This window comes from Corvus cornix, chromosome 4 (assembly GCF_000738735.6).
Source record: "Corvus cornix cornix isolate S_Up_H32 chromosome 4, ASM73873v5, whole genome shotgun sequence".
Lineage (NCBI taxonomy): Eukaryota > Metazoa > Chordata > Aves > Passeriformes > Corvidae > Corvus > Corvus cornix.
The window spans coordinates 6,547,158-6,564,849 of record NC_046334.1 but is presented as its reverse complement, the minus strand read 5'-3'; the positions used below and the strand labels follow the sequence as shown (position 1 = coordinate 6,564,849).

General features: G+C 40.3%; 2 protein-coding genes across 7 annotated transcripts in view; one reads left to right on the top strand and one right to left on the bottom strand.

Moving 5' to 3' along the window:
- SCLT1 (sodium channel and clathrin linker 1) overlaps positions 1-11,467 on the top strand; it is a 31,027-nt gene extending 19,560 nt beyond the window's left edge. Inside the window, exons 19-21 of one of the 2 annotated variants that reach the window (XM_010406467.3) lie at positions 7,604-7,682; positions 9,231-9,326; positions 11,216-11,467. In XM_010406467.3, coding sequence (XP_010404769.2) covers positions 7,604-7,682; positions 9,231-9,326; positions 11,216-11,278 — 238 coding nt within the window. In that variant the 3' untranslated portion in view covers positions 11,279-11,467. Of the gene's footprint in view, positions 1-7,603; positions 7,684-9,230; positions 9,327-11,215 lie in introns of those variants that run through there. The other variant, XR_002047096.3, reaches the window with a different exon arrangement.
- A 2,347-nt stretch (positions 11,468-13,814) lies between these two features.
- The window catches only part of JADE1 (jade family PHD finger 1), a 42,803-nt gene continuing 38,925 nt past the window's right edge, over positions 13,815-17,692 (bottom strand). For 4 of the 5 annotated variants that reach the window (XM_039550316.1, XM_039550314.1, XM_020584957.2 and 1 more), the window contains one exon: positions 13,815-17,375. In XM_039550316.1, the coding sequence (XP_039406250.1) occupies positions 16,474-17,375 (902 nt within the window). In that variant the 3' untranslated portion in view covers positions 13,815-16,473. The remainder of the gene's footprint in view (positions 17,376-17,692) is intronic. The other variant, XM_039550315.1, reaches the window with a different exon arrangement.

Sequence of the window (17,692 nt, the reverse complement as noted above, 5' to 3'; positions counted from 1 at the left end):
ACTTTTCTCTTAATTCATCCATATTTCTAGGCTGATACTTGTGCTTACAGTACAGAATATAAGAATATTTTCATTTTCACAAGTTTGCCCTTTGCTTCATTTCATTTCTAGGCTCAGGAAACTTTCAGTTAGCTCAAGCAGACTATTAATTTGACATTAAATTAGCCTGGTGGTTTTACAGAACTGCATAGAAATGTATGTCCTCAAGATCTCTTCCTCTTCAAAATTGGTTGAAAATTGGAGGAGGTTGACACACTGGTCCACAGTAACTGCTAAACTGCTTGATTTCATAAGTCTCATTTCTTTAAAATTAAAGTGGTTAGAAAGGAATATAACATTGCATTATCTTTCAGTGGGTTTGAGAACAAAAGTTCAGGGTATGCAGCTGTGTTAAACTGATACATTTGAAGCAACCCTTTAATCACTTAAAGTGATGCACTCATGTGGTTCTTTGCTCAGACTGATTTTAGAAGTTGCTTTACTATCATGTTAACATTGAAGCAAAACCTTTCCCTGTTAAAACTGGGAACCTGTGAATTCTAGCTGTCATTTCCTTTGGGGTTGTCTTGGGGTTTTTTCATGTTTTATTATTAATGTAAGGCTTTACATACTCTCAGCTTCAATCATATTTCCAGTATCCCATGCAATTTTGGAATTACAGTTTCTGAAGCATAGCTTGGCATTTCTTGGCTGTCAGAATTCCAGTGGTGTGAGTGGAATTAGAACCCAAACCTCTAAACACAAGCCAGGAAAATCTACCCTGCCACTACTCTTAACCTGGATATCCATCTTTGCAGTGAAGTATGTGCTCATCTTTACTTCCCCTGAGAAACATTTATAGGGGTTTTTTACCTTATCTGTTCAGATACAGGCTGGCTTTATTTTCCCTTAAAATATATTGTATTTTGCAAAGATTATTATTAAACAGTTCTTTAAAAAAGGAAAAAGTCTCTCTCAGAAGACATCAGTATTGAGCATTTTTGTGAGACACTGGGAGCTGTGCTGATTCACTGACAGTTTTAGAGGTGTTAGCTTCACTGTATGTAATTAGCTGGCTCTTACTGATACTTTTTCAGCATCTTTTGTAAATGCAATAACTGGAGAAGAAAATTATTTTGCAATGTTCCATGCTAAGGTAAATTTTAGCTCTTAAACTTGTAGCTTATTTTCTGTAAATCAAAATACAAAACTCACAGCTGAGCACCTAGGTTCATCACTAGATCTTGGATGTGGTTCAGCAAGTTCCGATTAAAAGGGAAAAATTGCAGACTTCGAAAATAATTAAAATTGTCTGTGAAACAGCTGTTTTCCTTTAAAACCTTTACTGTTCAGTGTTAAAATGTTGTTACAGCAGACCAAAAGATTCAGACCTTATTTATCTGCAGCAAAATGCTGACATAGAAAATAGAAGGAAGTCTGCTTTGTGAACCTGGATAAAAAATGGGTAGTAAATTTTGAAAATGTCCCTATTTATGTGACTTCAGTAGATATTTTGGTGCAAGTCTAAAAGCTAAGTCAGTTGCTTTATGATATGATTTGGTGTGTTATGCTTTTTCATACTGTATAAGCTAGAAATAGAAGTCTTTATCAGGCATTTGCTCTACCTGGCAAGGAAGCTGGCAATAGAAACAGGAAGGTTGTCATTTAGACTGACATCAGGAATTTCATGTTAAATCTGTGCAGTCATGTTTTGATACCATGGTGGCAAGTAGTATAACTGAACCTTATCAGTAGTATCTGGAAATTTTAAAACCAGCTTATTTTTCACCTTACATGCATTACCAGACACCCAGTGATGTAGTGCAGAATGCAGTTGGTATGAAAATTAGAATTACGCTGTAGTAGTTACTCAACACAAAAGTCCTTGCTTATATTATAAATGAATAATTATCATATTTATTTTCATCTATCACAATAACATTTTGAGTGCAAGTACAGAGCAACAAATCGCTTCTTACTGTGTTGTGAACTAAAATCAAGTTGCTGATTATTTAAAAAGCAGAATAATTTTGCAGCAAATGCACTTATCAGGGAAATGTCAGTTAGAACACAAAATGACAGACTGATACTGGTAATAGATTCATTTATCTATTATTAATTAAAGGCTCTGTTTGAAAGGTCTCTTCAGGCTAATGAAGGAAATGTTCTCACCAAGCCTCATGCTGGGGTCCAAGAGAAAGGAGGATTCATGTAAATATGTGAGCAAATGCAGAGGTTGTGTTGGTGACATGTAGCAGAATTTCATTTTTTCACAAAAATACAGTTTTTAACTAGAATCATTACTCCTGCAGCATACTAAAGTGTTTTATAGCTGAGTGGCTTTTTAGGAAGTTAGAAACTTCCTAACCAAGTCCTATCCATGTATATGGGGGAGGCATTTTAGATTGCATTTCACCAGGAGGTTGCTGTTAGTGCAGCTCTCATAAACACTGACTCAGTGTCCCATTTGTTAGTGTAGGTGTTTCCCATTCCTTTGCCTTAAAGTCATGATGGTTTTCCTGTTCTGTCCTCATTGGTTTCCTTTTCCATGTGAGGGTGTCTGAAACACTTCGGCTTCTTTATTAAACTTACCAGCAGCAGCTGCTAACTTCCATTTTCTGTGCTGCTCATTTGTCATGGTCTTAAGTCTGCAGTGGTTTTTTCATGAGGTGTAATCCATATGCACGAAGGAAGCATTAAATAATTGTAAGGAATGAAGCAACATCAGTGAGTGTTAGGGGATTTTTGATCTGAAAAAAAAATTAAGAAGTAAAAGTAAGTTTTTCAACCTGTAATTTTAGATAATGTAATGTAAATAACATAAGAATCCAGTAGATCTGTGAAAAACCTGTAGATAGAAGTGTTGATAAGTAAATTGATACTTCCAGGCTTCATTGAAAATTATTCTGTGCTTTTCTAGACCTTTGGCTCTCATTCAAGTTAAACATGTTGCTGATAAAACTGAACTTGGAATTCAGAACCAGTGCTGAAACGGGAGGCAGTGCATTGAATGCTTGTAGACTAAATTGCACCATTTTCTTCATACAAATGTATTACAGTCTTCATTTATGAGAAAAGCCCTCTTCCCTCTAAGCATCTTAGGATGCTGTGTGCATCTTAAGGAGAATTTATTGGTAATAGACCTCATCTTCACCTTGCAGAAGGGCAAGGAGCCAGTTTTGCTTCACTATCCTTGTGCCAGTGAACCCTGAAGGTAACTAAGAAGGTCAGTGCCCCTTGTGACATGGGTCATCATTCCAAATAAAACCTTTGCTCTTGGCAGCATGGCTAACAACTCACTGCTAAGTTTATTCCCTTTATTCCCACAGTGTCTGCTCTGGTAGAGTCAGAAACCAAACTGCTCTGACCTCTGATTGCATCCATTTTAAATGTGCCTTGCATTCTAATGATAGGTACTGACGTGAACTTAGACAGCAAATGTTTACAATTATAAAATAGTAGTAAAATAGTATAAAATGAGTGATCACTGTTAAAAGTTGTAAAAAAAGTCATCTTTCATATTCTTTATGGGGGTTTAATTGGAAAACAGAAGTGTAGAAATTTTATAAAACTATCAAACTTATTTCAAAATGTAATTTCTTTCATAACACAAAAAGGGCTTTTAAGTCTTAGTGAAAAATTTAAGTATTTTATGTTTATCAGTTTAACTGATACTTGAGTTACTATTTGATTTTTCCCCCTCCTGCTGTATATCTGGAATGTTGTCCAAGTAATCTAAATCACTGAATCAGAATTAGACTTAATGTTGAAAAAGCTATTTGGATCTTCAGTGTCATTCTCCACGAGTGGGTGTAGAATTTGGTAAGAACTAGAATCCATGTTACTATTGTTGCTATCTACAGGGTGTAGAGCTTCCAGTTGTAAAGTTGTAGGCTCTAAGATCACTGTCAGTTTGAATGTCCTGAAAATTTAAGGTCATCTGCCTTTGACAGCCGTGGTAAAAAAAATCAGTATCAAGTGCTTCCAGCTTTTTACTTTTCTTGTCTTCATTTGAAAGAATTTACTTTTGAAAGAAATGAGGAAAGCATGCACAAGTTTTTAAAAGCTCTTGCTTTCAGTGAAGCGCTGTAATCCAGAAGAAAGAATGGTTCCTCTGGCCACATTTGGGGGAAGAGGCTGGCTGAGACTGCTCTTGTTACAGCATCAGTGTAAAGCTCTGTAGTTCTTCAGACTTCAGCTGAGAAGAATAAATGACAGCAGATAGAAAGTGGAATCAGCAACACCAAAGGAACATTCAGGAAATTTGCAAATTGGAAGGAAACAAACTTCAGTAACAACAGAACAGAGGGTAGAATGAGAAGGGGTGAGAGAGACAGTTCTGACAGCAGAATTCAGGCAAAACCAGATTAACTCAATCTGCCAGCATTTGCTGAAAGAAAATGAAGTGACAGACTGTATGCAAGTTTTAAAAGTAGGGGCAGATGATTCATTTGTTCTGTAAAGCCCACTTTTACAGGTTTGTAGATGAATGCATGAATACAAAAGATGGTTGATCCCATCTCATTGGCATATCAGTATTTTTTGTAGATTTTTATATCCTTATCCTGAGAAGGAAGAGTTGGGGTAAATAGAGAATTTTGCAGGTGAGCAGATAAACCCTTTCCAGACTCAGCACCAGTGGCCAACACCAAGAGCTTATTTTTGTTGAACACGATTCTGGCTGGAGCAGGGAACAGAAGAAGATTCACGTCGATAAGCAAAGTTTTATATTGAATCAAATGATTGAATCATCACAGAATGCCCTTCAGTGGACTAGGTCTGAACAACAGCAGACAGGGAAAAAGGTAGATACTCTTAACTTGAAAACCTGATAGGAGATTGACAGTTCTCTCAACTTTGCCATGGATATTGTTTTGGCCTGTCAGACACGTAGGTGATTGCTCAGTTTAGGTACAGTTTAGCCTGAATAGGGGTAGAAATAGGTATAGACAGGTCTGTTCTACAAAACAGTGCATGCAACAATGTATAAACATTGGCTTAAATGATAGAGTAAGTTTGCTTCCATGTAACATTGCATTTGAGGAGTTTTAAAAATCTGAAGTCTTTAATTACAGAAGTAATAGAATGCAGTAACAATACACAGTATGAACAAACTAATAAATTAATAATCCTGTTCATCTGCCATTATGGTCTAGTAGCACGATACAGCTTTTTGGGGAAAAAATAAAAAATACTTGTTGTAGCATAAACCCATTTATTTGAAGAACTATACTGGATGGCTTCATTTCCTTAATAGTCACTTGCATTATAATTGTCAGTACTTAACAAAAGGGAATCCTTGCTGTATTGTTTTTATATTTAAAGACTTTGCTTAGCTTAAGCCATCTGATTGCAGCTATTTTGGGTGTCTTTGTTCCAATTTCTGCCTCTGACACATTTCTTTGTCATAGTTAAGAGTCCCTGACTCATCAGTAGGCATGTGTGGGGTTTGGAGTGTTCTCAGTTTTTATCTTTTCTGTGATTGAAAAGAATCTGCCTCTGAGGAGTGACCTTTTCTGGTGGCAGTATATGAAGCGTTGGCCACGACTGCTTTCTCGTTTTCCCTGCATCCTGTACAGTACATGGAATGAATTGTGTGGCATCTTGAGATGGAGAAGTTGCCTCTTTTTCTAAAACATTATTCTTGGCTGCACTTGTGTAATGTTTGGCAGCCATAGCTGCTTATTTTAAGATGTTCATTAAAGAAAAAAATTAACAGGATGAGAGACAGCTGCAGGTACTGGCAGTATACAAAATTCATAATTACTAAGAGTAACTGAAGCATATTATAGTATAATTCAACCAAAAAAACAGCTGGCACATGCTATATTTGTCATGAGAGCTTTGCAGAAAAGTACTTGCTGCAGCTGGTGGATTTATCACCTGTCTGCTGAAATGCTAGAAGCTCACCTTTTGTTTCCTACTCACTTAGCAAAGACAATGTGCAGTGGGGGCTGATTTAATTATCCAGCAGTTGGGGTTATTGCTCTGTTCTAATATTGAGATCTCATGAGGTGTGTTTGGGGGAGGGTTAACACGCAGAATGAATCAACTGTCTGGCTCAACAGCCATCACATTTCCTTATGCTTACAAGGTTAAACTGTTTCCTTTTAAATATGTGTTCAGTGTGATCTCATTATAAAAATAATTTCTTGATTACAGCTGTATATGAGCCCGTAAACTCTGTTTATGGTCTGTGCTGCTAAGCATGCTAATTCCACACCTCAGGACAAGCACAGGAGACAGGCTCTTTTCAGTAACTAAGAATTTTTAGGGCGCCTAAAAATTGGTCTCCTGTATTGAAATTGCCTCATTTGACGCTTAATACTAATTACAGAGGACAAATTACAAAAATAGTGCTACATACTAACATATTGTCTTGATCCTGCAATCTTAATCCATCTTTAATTCTTACTTTTATATAAAAGTGTTCATATGTGGTAACAGGTGTAATCTGTATGTAATTTTAACTGTTAACATCACTGAAATGCTGCCTATGTACTTTCATTTTTATGAAACTTTAAAGTTGTTGAACTGTTTTTGTGATACCTACCTGGGACCAGTGAAAGGCAGGTTGAGAACAGGTGAGTGGAAACTCCTCACCAGCTGTAGGGGTGACCTGATGTTACAGATGCATTGCAACCTTGTATTTCAAGTGCCATAGATCAGTTTTCAAACTTTTATTAAATACTAAGCTTCAAAGTTTATAAAAGTAAATTATTGTTGAGAACTAAGTGTCATCATTAAAAGAGCATTACATTAAGATGTAATGAGGCTGGAGTATCTCCTACATTACCTCCATTCTCTGAAAAAAAATAAAAGCTTTGGCTTCCCTTGCAGCACATGCAGTTCCAGCAGTAGGTAGAGCATTTAAGGTGAGGTGGTGGAGTAGAGACTGCTCAGAGGTTAGAGCAGCTCACTTAGATTTGCATCCTTCCCTGGCTAAAATTACTGGAGTTGTGTCTTTAGTCATCCCTCTTCTTGAGATGACAGGAGACAAGAACAGCTTCCTTTAAGCACCAGCTCAGAGATGTCTGTCATAACCCAACTGTTTTTTGTCTTCAATACTGTGTAAATTGAAGATCACTAAAACTCATTCAGTATCAAAGTAAAAAGACCACTTTGAAGTAGGGGGTATTTTCCTTTTCCTCGTGAAGTGTCACATTGTTGTCTGTCTCACAAGTACAGAATGATTTATTTTTAGGTACTTCAAAGCACCTTTAAAAACGCCCACGTTGAGGTCTGGTTATGGAACACTAATTAGGATGTTAATCTCAATATTGAACTTACTGTGCAAAATGCAGCTTATATTTATTGCATACTAGATAGCATGCTTCCAAAATAAGATTCAAAAAACAGGAAGAAAACCCTGCAAAATGTCAAGTGTTCTTGACAAAGTCTTGCTGATTCCAACAAATACATCTTGTTCCTTTGCCATTACAGTTCTGAATGCACAGCATGAAGAAGTGCTGTGTGGTGCTTTTTGAAATCGGTGTTTTAAGAATAACCCTGTAATTAAAACCCACCATAAGCCTCCACAATTCACTGAACTATCTATGAAATTACGTTCCAATAACTGAAGTACTACTGTTTGCTAATCAGCATCTTTTCTTCTGATTCCCAGAAGTGAGCTGCGTCAACAAAAACTCCGTAGCCAGGAGCTCATTTCCCAGCTGGAACTAGCAAATGAGAAGGTAACTGAGGTAAGATAATGACTGATGTGACAGCTACTTTCAGTTACAACCTGATGTGCGTACACTAAGATGTTATCAGAAACCTGTATAGGTGAGATATATTGCTGGTTTAGAGAAAATTAAGGATTTTTGATGGGAATAGTCAGTAATAATTGGAAAGCCTCACTGTTTCTTGCTGACTGACATGTTCCAATGGCAGGAGCACAAATGAACTTTACCATCAAATTACAAAAGTGAAAGGAGAAATCATCTTTCTAGGTGACTAATCTAGCAATTCTGGACAAATTCAGGAGATGTTTCTGAACTTACTTCTGCCTGTGAATCCATGCAAGCCTCTAAATAGGAACAGGCACTGGGATAATGTGGCGTATACAGAGGCACCAAGTGTGTACTGTGATACACAGTAGTACATGCTGTGTGTATGCACAATTTACATTCTGTGTCCATCTCTGCATATGGCTAAAAGCATCATCCATTAAAGATTAAGGGCAGAGTTGTTTTGGAATGTGCATTGTTCCATAATTAATGGCCACTTTAGAAAAGGGCTTTCCTGTCAGCCTTATAAATGTGGGATAACATCCAGTTCTAGCCAGGATAAGTCCTTCTGTCTTGTTTTTCTGTAGTGCTGCGTTATTTAGTGGAGAAGAATGGGGCTGATGCGAGAACAGATTTCTGTTGATGCCTTAGGTTTTAACTTTCATATTTTTCAAATCCTGTACTGCCTAGATTGTAACTCAAAAGTTTCTTGTAGCCTGTTAATTTCTGCTCTCTCATGCCAGGCAGCCATAACAAAGCCTCTCCAGGCCTGCTCTCCAAGGACATTCAGACCGTCCTAGGCCCAAAAATATAAACCAAAAGCCTCTAAAGGGAGGGGCAAGCTTGGGGGAAACTACATCATTAACTGAAGCTTTAACTGGAGAATTAACCCTGATATGCAAATGAACCAAACTTATAAAAGTGTGGAGAACTCCTGACCTGCCATCCATCTTGGGGTCCATCTTGGCAATAGCCTCTGGCTCCCCAGGGTGTACCTTTGAAGGCCTTTCAAATAAATACCTATCTTTATTCCCTTAATCCTGTCTAGTCTCTGTTTCTATGGGGCCTCTTAAAGCATCGCTGTGAGTAAAGGCTGGTTAAGAAAGGCTTTTTACAGACCCTTTGGAGGGAACAGAGGAGATCTGTAGCAGTTTTATCATCCCATTTGTACTATCTAATATATTCCTCTTTCTTCTGAGTGTAGCTAAAACATTTACATTGTAAGGTTGTGTGGATTAAATAACCTGAATTAAAATGTCAGCTTTTATGCATCTTGCTTCAAGATGGTGAAATGAGTAAAACTTCCCCTGCAGATTGATTGATTGGAAAAGTCATATGATGTCACATTTGAGCTGGAAATTCTCTATGATGTGTCAGGAGTTTGTCCTCAGGCTTTTACTGTAAGGGGAAAACAGTTCCACTTCTGACGTTCCTCTTGTGTTAAGCTTTTTTTTTGCTAAAGAATGTGTGAATTCAGTAAAAAGAATTTGGCATTGGTGATGAGCGATTCTGTTTCCACAGGATGAGACATTGATCATGGAATATCGGGAATACATTGACAGGCTTCAGAGGCGACTGAGCCAGGCAGAACAGAGAGCAGCCACAGCATCCCAACAGGTACCCAGCTCACAAAAAACATGTTATCCAAGCACGTGGAATATGTAAAAGTACTCACTCTCCATCATTCCTGAGGCAGAGGTGATCATTTATGAGCATTTTTACCAACACAATTTTAGCAAGCTTGGATTTTGGACATGTCACCTTCTGACAGGATGCTTATGTGACAGTGTAGGTTTGTTTGTGAAAACCAGTTTGATACTAATTAAACCTGCACAGTTCAAAATGTGTGAATGAAGGTGCAGAGGCATTTCCAGCTTTAGAAATGGCAAGTTAGCAAAGACAAAAAACCCCTGAAATAACTGCAGCTGCTGTTTGCATGGAGCAGGTCTGTTGGAGTGCACCCACTGCAGTTCCCGTCGGCTGTGTGTAACAGCTGCAGCAACTCCTGCAACAATAAAAATTGTGCAGACAGAGTAGGAACTGCTTGTTTCCTTCCATACCATTGGAGAGGTAAAGGAGAGATAGTGTATCCCTCTCAGTATTTAATTTTCCATACTGTTTAAGCTGTACAACTTGAAGCAAATCCCATGGGAGTTTATACACTGAGTTCATTTTTTTGCCAAGGAAGTTCATTACTCAAGTTGGCCTCCTATTAAGTAAAGATGGTCTTTCTGCCTCCTGCTTTTTTTTTACATTGATTTAGGAAAACCGTTTGCAAATTACAGCTTGTTAATGTGGGTGACCCCATGTGAGCTGCAGAGAGGAAATGTTTGGCTGACCTAAAGTGCTCAGTTAGGACAAATAGCATTTTTTTCCCAACAGCAGTGAATAAATGGGCATAGCTGCCAAGCTGTCCTAACATAAGCTGTGGTTCCTGGCTCTAAATGCTCTCTGTCATGACAAAGTCTATTCAGCTGGTGAAGATTTGCTCTGAAAGAGGAATTTTATTTTTTTTAACCTCCTGTTTGTTATATGGATCTGTTTAGCTCTAATGCTTCTGAGATGCTGTCTCCCCTTAAAAACCCAAACATACTCATGTCACGTTTCAAGGGAATAAACTCATGGCCTCAGTGCCCATAGAGGAAGAGGTCTTGCTATTCCTGAAAACACAGGTAATTAGCTGTACCTCACCAGGCTCTCTCTTAAAGATAACAAAGAGATTTGATGTTGTGCAGCCCAAATGCTGCCCAGATCTTATTGCTAGACTTCAGAACTGCCTTGCCCTCGTGGCAGAGGTTACTGCATAGGCCTGGCTGCTCTGTAGTGACTTCAGAGCTGCTGTGCCAAGCCCCTTTTTTTTTTCTCCACCCCAAAAAAAAGACATACTGGTACTGTCCCTGCTAAAAGTTGGAGAAAAAGATCTTCAAAAGCAGTGCAACAATGTCCACTCTTATGAATCTGGGTATTTATTCTCTTCTAGGCCTCAGAAGGCTGAACATTCACGTGTGTATTTGATCAGATGCAGAATGATGATTCTCTCTATTCTTAATCTGTAGGCGCAGGGCTGCTTTCTGACTTGCATATTCTCACTACATTATCCACCTTCATTGTAGAATTATATCAAATATAGGCTAGAGCTGGACTAGTAGGGAGCCTGGAAAATTACACTTTTATTTTGGTCACTTCAATGACTGTAAATCTTAGCTTATTCTGAAATAATAGCAATTCAGTACGAAACACAAAAAATGCAGGATAATGTTTGCTCAAGTTTAAAACATCTATTCTGTAGGTGTCTTTTAAAGTGTGTTCCTGGTACCTATCATCTTGTATTCTCTGGAATCTGAAATAAGACAAGAGCAGTAGTCATGTACAGAGTACATTGTAAATTCACACTGCCTGTGCATGTTCCCTCTCCTTCATGACACATTCAGTATGGAAGTTCTGCTGTTACTTTGATCCTACAAAGAATTATTAAGAAGCTATCATCTGCTTGTGTTTCATTACAGCTCAGCCTGATAACTACACAGAATAAAAAAGCTGTTTCCCTGAAGGATCTGGAAAATATTTAAACACGTGTTTTTATCATTCACCATGTTGGGATTCAAGAGGATTGCTGGAGAAACTTCATATTGGAGCACTAGAGTCAAATGCACAGCAAGGCTTGTAAAACTTAAATTCTGGTTTATTCCAGTAAGAAAGAGAGTGGATGAAGATCCTGTCTCTGTATGCACAATAAAGAGTGGAAGAAGACTGCAAAATGTTGTCCTTAAAGTCCTTTAATGTAGCAGATGAAAAAATCTGACACAGTGCTGTGGCACATGCAGGGGTTTTTTGGTCTAAAATCCACCAGCTCCAACTGTGACAGGATTGTGTACAGGGAGTAGGTAACACTTCAGTAGGTACTGAAATTCATCTCGGCTTTGCTCATGTGCACCTTAATTCTTCTTCATAGTGCGGGTAACTTGGGAACCACTTGAAGATCCTTTATGAATTATAATTAGACTCATTACATCATGAATGTCAAAGAGTTGCTGTTTTGATGGGCGGTGTTTGAGCTGCAAGAAACCTCCATTGCCTTCCAGTTTAAAGAATTCAGTTCAGTTTGGTCTGGTGCCCCTAAGAGTAACAGGTAATAATGAAAATGCTGCTATGGCTACTCAGCTCATTTCTAAACACTGTAATCTTCCTGCAGCTGTGCTTTTTCTTCCTAATTACTATTTATTTTACTGTGATTTTACAATTCCTTGCTTTTCTGTTGATCTGCACCCTTGGTTTGTACATGTCTGGGAACTTCTATTCTCTTACTTTAATTTGCACAAAGGTGAAGTCATCCAGCTCTTATGCCTTTTGAAATAGTGGGATTGAATTCTACAGATGCCAGGATGTGGGAATCCTCATGTACGTATTTTTTCTTTGATATTTGAGACATGTCCCACCTATCATTCTAAAATTAGAGCCAAACTCCATTTTCTCTTTTAGCATATATTCCAAGCATTTGATAGGTGTTTTAACTGATTTTGAAGTGCTCACATCTTGGCCTGAAGTGACAAAACTGCTTGTCCTTCCTCTTAAATGTGAAGAGTGTAATTCTGGTTTCTAACCTGTCATTCAGCTGATGGGTAGTGCTTGCCCAATGCTTGATGGAAATGTCTTATTTGGATTAATAAACCTGCGTGTCCATGGCAGTGGAGCTTCACCGTATTTGCAGTTTAGTGGACAGAGCTGGGCTGATCCCCTCATGGAAGCAAGACTTTGTGCTGCCTCCTGAAATCTTGGTTGTTCAGGTAGAGCCTGCAAGATGGATGCACCCTCAGGAACAATTTCTGCTTGCTGTAGGGAAAGCCACTAGTTCCTACAGTGGTTGCTTTTTCTTTTTGATAGATGCCTGTATCCAGTGCAATCTCTAAATCTCAATTTTGGTAAAAGATGTTGAAGATTCTCCAAAACAACATGGATACATTTTTCAGAAGCTTCAAGCAGTCTGTTTGGGTGAGATTTTCATCAATCAGCAGTGTGTGTGACACAGAGGCAGGCAAGTACCAGACACCTTGTTTTGATTTGCATAATGCGCAGCTGCGATGATGACAGGCCACCTGGAAGATTTTGTGTGAGCTATTAATCCCCTTCACTCCTCAAAGGCAGGCTCTGGCTGTGAAGTGAAACCTGGCTGGAAGGGGCAGGCAGTTCCAAGTATTTGTGTCTTTGTTCCTGAAGGCACAGAAGGGCTCCTGCATGCTTCCCTGTTAATTATGGGTATATTCCTTTCACCTTGGGGTGCAGCTCCTGTGTGGTGGCTGTTTGCCAGAACAGGAACTGCAGGGATGACACAAGCACCTCATGGTGAAGGAAAGGGGCAGGAGAGCAATTCCAGCAGATGACCAAGGAAAGGAAAAGGTTTCCTTCCTGTCTGTCAATGCAACCATGAACAGGAATGTGGTCACATGGAACTCATCATACACCTATCACCTCCTTTCATTTCCCTGAGGTGGCTAGAGGAGGCTGCTCTGCTCCCATGTTGCTCCCAGATGGGGAGATCTGTTTTTTTCAAGATGGAGTGCTCAGCATGTGCTTTCACAGCCTTGCCTTTTCCTGCTCTGCACCAACTCCATTCTGTATTTCTACATCTGGAGTTCAGAGGAATCCTCATCTCCCAGAAATCCTGCCATAGAAGCAAATCTTCTCCCGGTAATGCTTGACCCCAGCCAGTTCAGAGAGTGAATGAACTTTCAGCCTAATTATCCCGAAGAGCCACGGGTTCAAACCTCATGTTCCTTTTCCAGCAGAACACGTATGGAGATTATGGACTTTGCAAGGACATCCTCTGTCTACAAATGCAAATGTTTTGAGGTAAGCAACATCTCTTTGAGGGTCCCAAGGGACAAACCACACAGTGTTCTGCTGATGGGATGGGCACAGCTGTCAGTAACAAGCAGTCCTAAAAAAACCTTACAAATTTACAAAATCTTGCAGCTGCAGTGTGCATTGTGATACCTGTACTAAGCCAAATCAAGTGCTTGTTTTAACCATGAAAGCTGCTCAGATCATTGCAGTGAAGTGTAAGAACCCAAACACAAAGACGGGGAGGTCTAAACCACTGCTGGCAAGGATACTGCAAAAATGTACAGCATTTATTCACATACAGACAAAAGGCACAATTCTACGGAATATTTTAACAAAAAAATACAGCTGTTTCAACTAGGTCTTTAGAAATACTTCAAAAAAGGGAGAAAATAAATACAGGTTGGGCCATGTAATATAAAATAGTCATCTCTACATATACTTTTTATTTCTGTTTCTCTTCATGCACCTTTTTTTTTAATTAATTTCAGCTGAATGGACACCAAAGCTAGGCACATAGTGAAAAATCTGTACAAGTTTTACAAATGTCATCACAATTGTCTCAAATGTCTGAAATCAAGATTTGCACACAACATGAACCCTTCATTTAGATCTGTGTGAGCTTATAACCTAACAAATGGCATTCCGGGCAACTCTACAGACGTTCAACTAGCCTACAGTCGACAGAACACACCGATCATATCAAAGATCTCTTGGTCAGTCAGCACAAGGAAAGGTAACGCTTAGAAACAGAAATCCAGCAAATCCCAGTAAAACACAGGGGTGGGGTTGTCACTGCAGTACCTACAACACCTCCTGCTGAGCGCTAAGCACGGGGACAAAACTAACCTACAGAGCCGGTCGTACCGCAGCCTTTTTGGTTTGGGTTCAGCTCGACTGGAAACCTCACAAAGCTTTTTACCCTCAGTGCCAGGGGACAAAGCAGCTAAGGCATTCACTCTGCACAACATTAGTGTTCATAATAGTGCAAATTAACAAGGTACCTCTCTCCAAGGGGTGTGAGGTTAAAGGTTTACTCAGAATCCAGATTTAGGGTATTCCATCTATGGCTTGGCAATTCCTGTGTGGTCATGAGCTTCTTTCTTTCTGCAAATATCAGTGCCTGTTTGAGGAAGGCTGCTGGATGTTGGGTAGAACTTACCAGCTTTCACCTTTTGTCTGTCTGCTGTTTATACTTTGAACACATCCCAAGAGTGACTCTGTAACCTCAGTCACCAGTGCCCTGCCTGACTTTTACCTCTATAAGTCATGTAATTACTCTGACTTCTTGGGACCAGCAGAGGGATTTTGAAAGTGTACTATCTTACATAAAATTCCCCTTCCTCAAAAGGTTAAGACTTTTGAGTTTTAAAACAATAGGGATGCATTCTGGTGAAATACATAATTGATAATGGTAACTTGCATAGCAAGGTAGGGTGTTAAGCCTTTTTTATTTTCTGATTGAATCCTCTGGAAGACTCAGTCCTATGGCAGAGGAATTCTGTGTTGTCAGTGTTCCCTCCTCAGGAGGCAAGGGTCAGACATTCCAAAGTGAGTGGATGCCGTAACAGCAGGCTGGGAGTAGCAAAAGGGAGGAGAAGGAGGTTCTTTATGCCTGTCTCTCTGTTAACACATTGCTGCTAAAGCTTTTTCACCAGTACATACCCGACCTACCTCTATGAAGAATTCCAAAATTTATAGGCTCCTAAGGCTCCACTGCGCTGTGTGCACTCTACTTGGTACAAAAGAGTATCCTCACAACCTGTTAATAATTATTGCTCACTGCTTACTAATTATTGCCACTTGCAATTATTAAAAAAGTACACAATCAGAATACGAGTTCCCTCTTCCATCAAATCTAGTCCATAATAGAATGAAATAGTTTTTCTTTGTTTGACTGTAAAGAGCTAATCACAATGTATTGCCTTTGCTTTTTATCCTATTTAAAAATATATATTCATGTCCATTTAAAGCAACCTTTTAGTGTCCTAAGCCTGACTCTCCCAGTACATATCATTAGTGCATCTGTGGTGGCCTTTGGGAAATCCTACTGCCTAGTGCCTTAGAAAACTTCTGTCTGGAATTGTCATCACACTCCCGAAGGCAAGTGCCCGACTAAGGGTGACAGGTTATTCCATGGGGTGCTGGAAGCCCCAGACCTGCCCCTTGCTCTGAACTGAGCCATATGGGAGCATCCTTTGTGTCAGTCCCAATCATTCAAGCCCTGCCCTGTCCTTTCCTCCTTCTCCAGTACAACGTCATGGCTATGCCTGGTCATCATTTACATGTAAACTCTGGAGCATCCGGAGGGGTTTGAGCTGCCACCTGTGCTCAAACTGAACACAACAGAACACATTCCGCAAAGAGAGGAGAAAGAGCTGCCCCTGCCCAGGGACAGGGAGCATCTGTAATGGGATTTACCAGTGCAGTGCAGTATGGTCTCACAACCATCTTCCATTCAATACACACGAGTTAAATTAAAAGCTTGTGCTTTTCCAGAAGTCAGGGGAAGGGAGTAAAATTTTCAGTGCCTTTTAGCTAGAAGGGATGGATGCAGCCTAATTCCTCCTACCCACCCTAGCCCCTTTTAAAAAGATTTTTGTGAGTTGTGTGCATCCCAGCTCCTGTTTTAGTACTGATGTCACTTCTCTGCTTACTCAGGAAAGCTGCAAATATGGGAGATTCAAACTTCTCACAGAAAGGGGGAGGGTGAGGGCATTTGGATGGGGCAGAAAAAAAAAATCCAAAACAAAACCAAAGAGCTTAAAACTGCTTTAAGTGCATGTAAACATATTTATACAACTCAGAAAAAATGGGTTTTCAATTTGTCAGTCTGTAGCTCTAAGAATGCTCCTCTCTCACACCGATGGGTAAGGTGGAGTTGGCTTGTAGGCAGTGACTCTGCTGACCCTGTCCCTGTGTCCAGTCAGGTCGCCAGGATGCTTCTCCGAATAATGTCCGTCCTCCTGCCGATGGTGCTGTTCGGACTGAGCCTCTGCTGCCTGCACTTCTTTTCAGCCACTTCAGGCTCCGAGTCACTCATTTCGGCGTCGGGGACGTACCCATCGTTCTCGCTGTCAGGCTTTAACTTGCTTTTCGTCCGCTCCTTCGCTGGAGCCCTGCCCACGCCCAGGTAGGGGTAGCCGGAGTTCTGGCGGCAGGCCTCCTCCAGGCTCTCTCCCTGCTGCTGCCTCTCCCCCTTCTTTGGAATTCGGAATCCGCCCCAGTTTTTCCCTGGGCTCGTGGGTGTGGTAGGCACTTTAACTACTGTCTGATTAGAGTTTACTTTGACGAGACCCCCGTTGCATTTAGGCACTATATCCCTCCGAGTGCCAGGCGCTGACCTACCACTGGAGTGGTTCATAGCCCTTTTGTTTTCTGATTGCCTCTGAGAGAGTTCTGTGGGTCTCAGCGGTTTGTGGTTGTGTTTAGAAGTCTTTTCCTTCAGTTCTGCCTTCGCCACCTCGCACTGAGGGCGATTGTCTCTCCTTTTCCTGTGGTCTGGTATAACGATGCCATTTTTCTGCTGTGCCGATACAATCCGTGTCTCAGCAAAGGTCTTGTCAAAATTTAAAAAGCTGCCTGGAGCTGCACCTCCTTCCCTCGGGCTGGGCTGCCTCAGCAGGGATTTGCTGTCATTCCCAGGCCTGTCTCTTACCCTGTCTCTCTTGTGAGGCTTTTTCAAGGAGCGGGCCAGGGATGTGCCCATCTGCTTCCTGAAGAATGCAGAATGCCACTTCAGATCCTCGATCTTGGGGGCGTTGGGGCCCAGCGAAGGGCTGTTGAACAACACCGTGTTTTCCATGGAGGAGAATGAGGAAGGCACACCTGAAGAGAAGCAAACTAAGTTCAAGTCAAGCAATTCCATAGCTGTGTAAATACCAGTTTGCAATGTACCTATTTTAACTCTGCTCCTCATGCCTGATGTGTCCATATCAGAAATGGGTATTTGGCTGCCTGTCCTGCACTTTTAGGTCACATCTCTGGGGATATGTCATGGTTTCACAACATCATGCTGGTGTGATTTTATTTTCCTGTACCTGCACCTAATTACAGGTGTAGCAAATACAAGTCCTAGCACTGCTCTGTCCACTAAGACAGAGACACTCCTCAGAGAGGGAGGCAAAAAGCAACCAGCAAGTGGA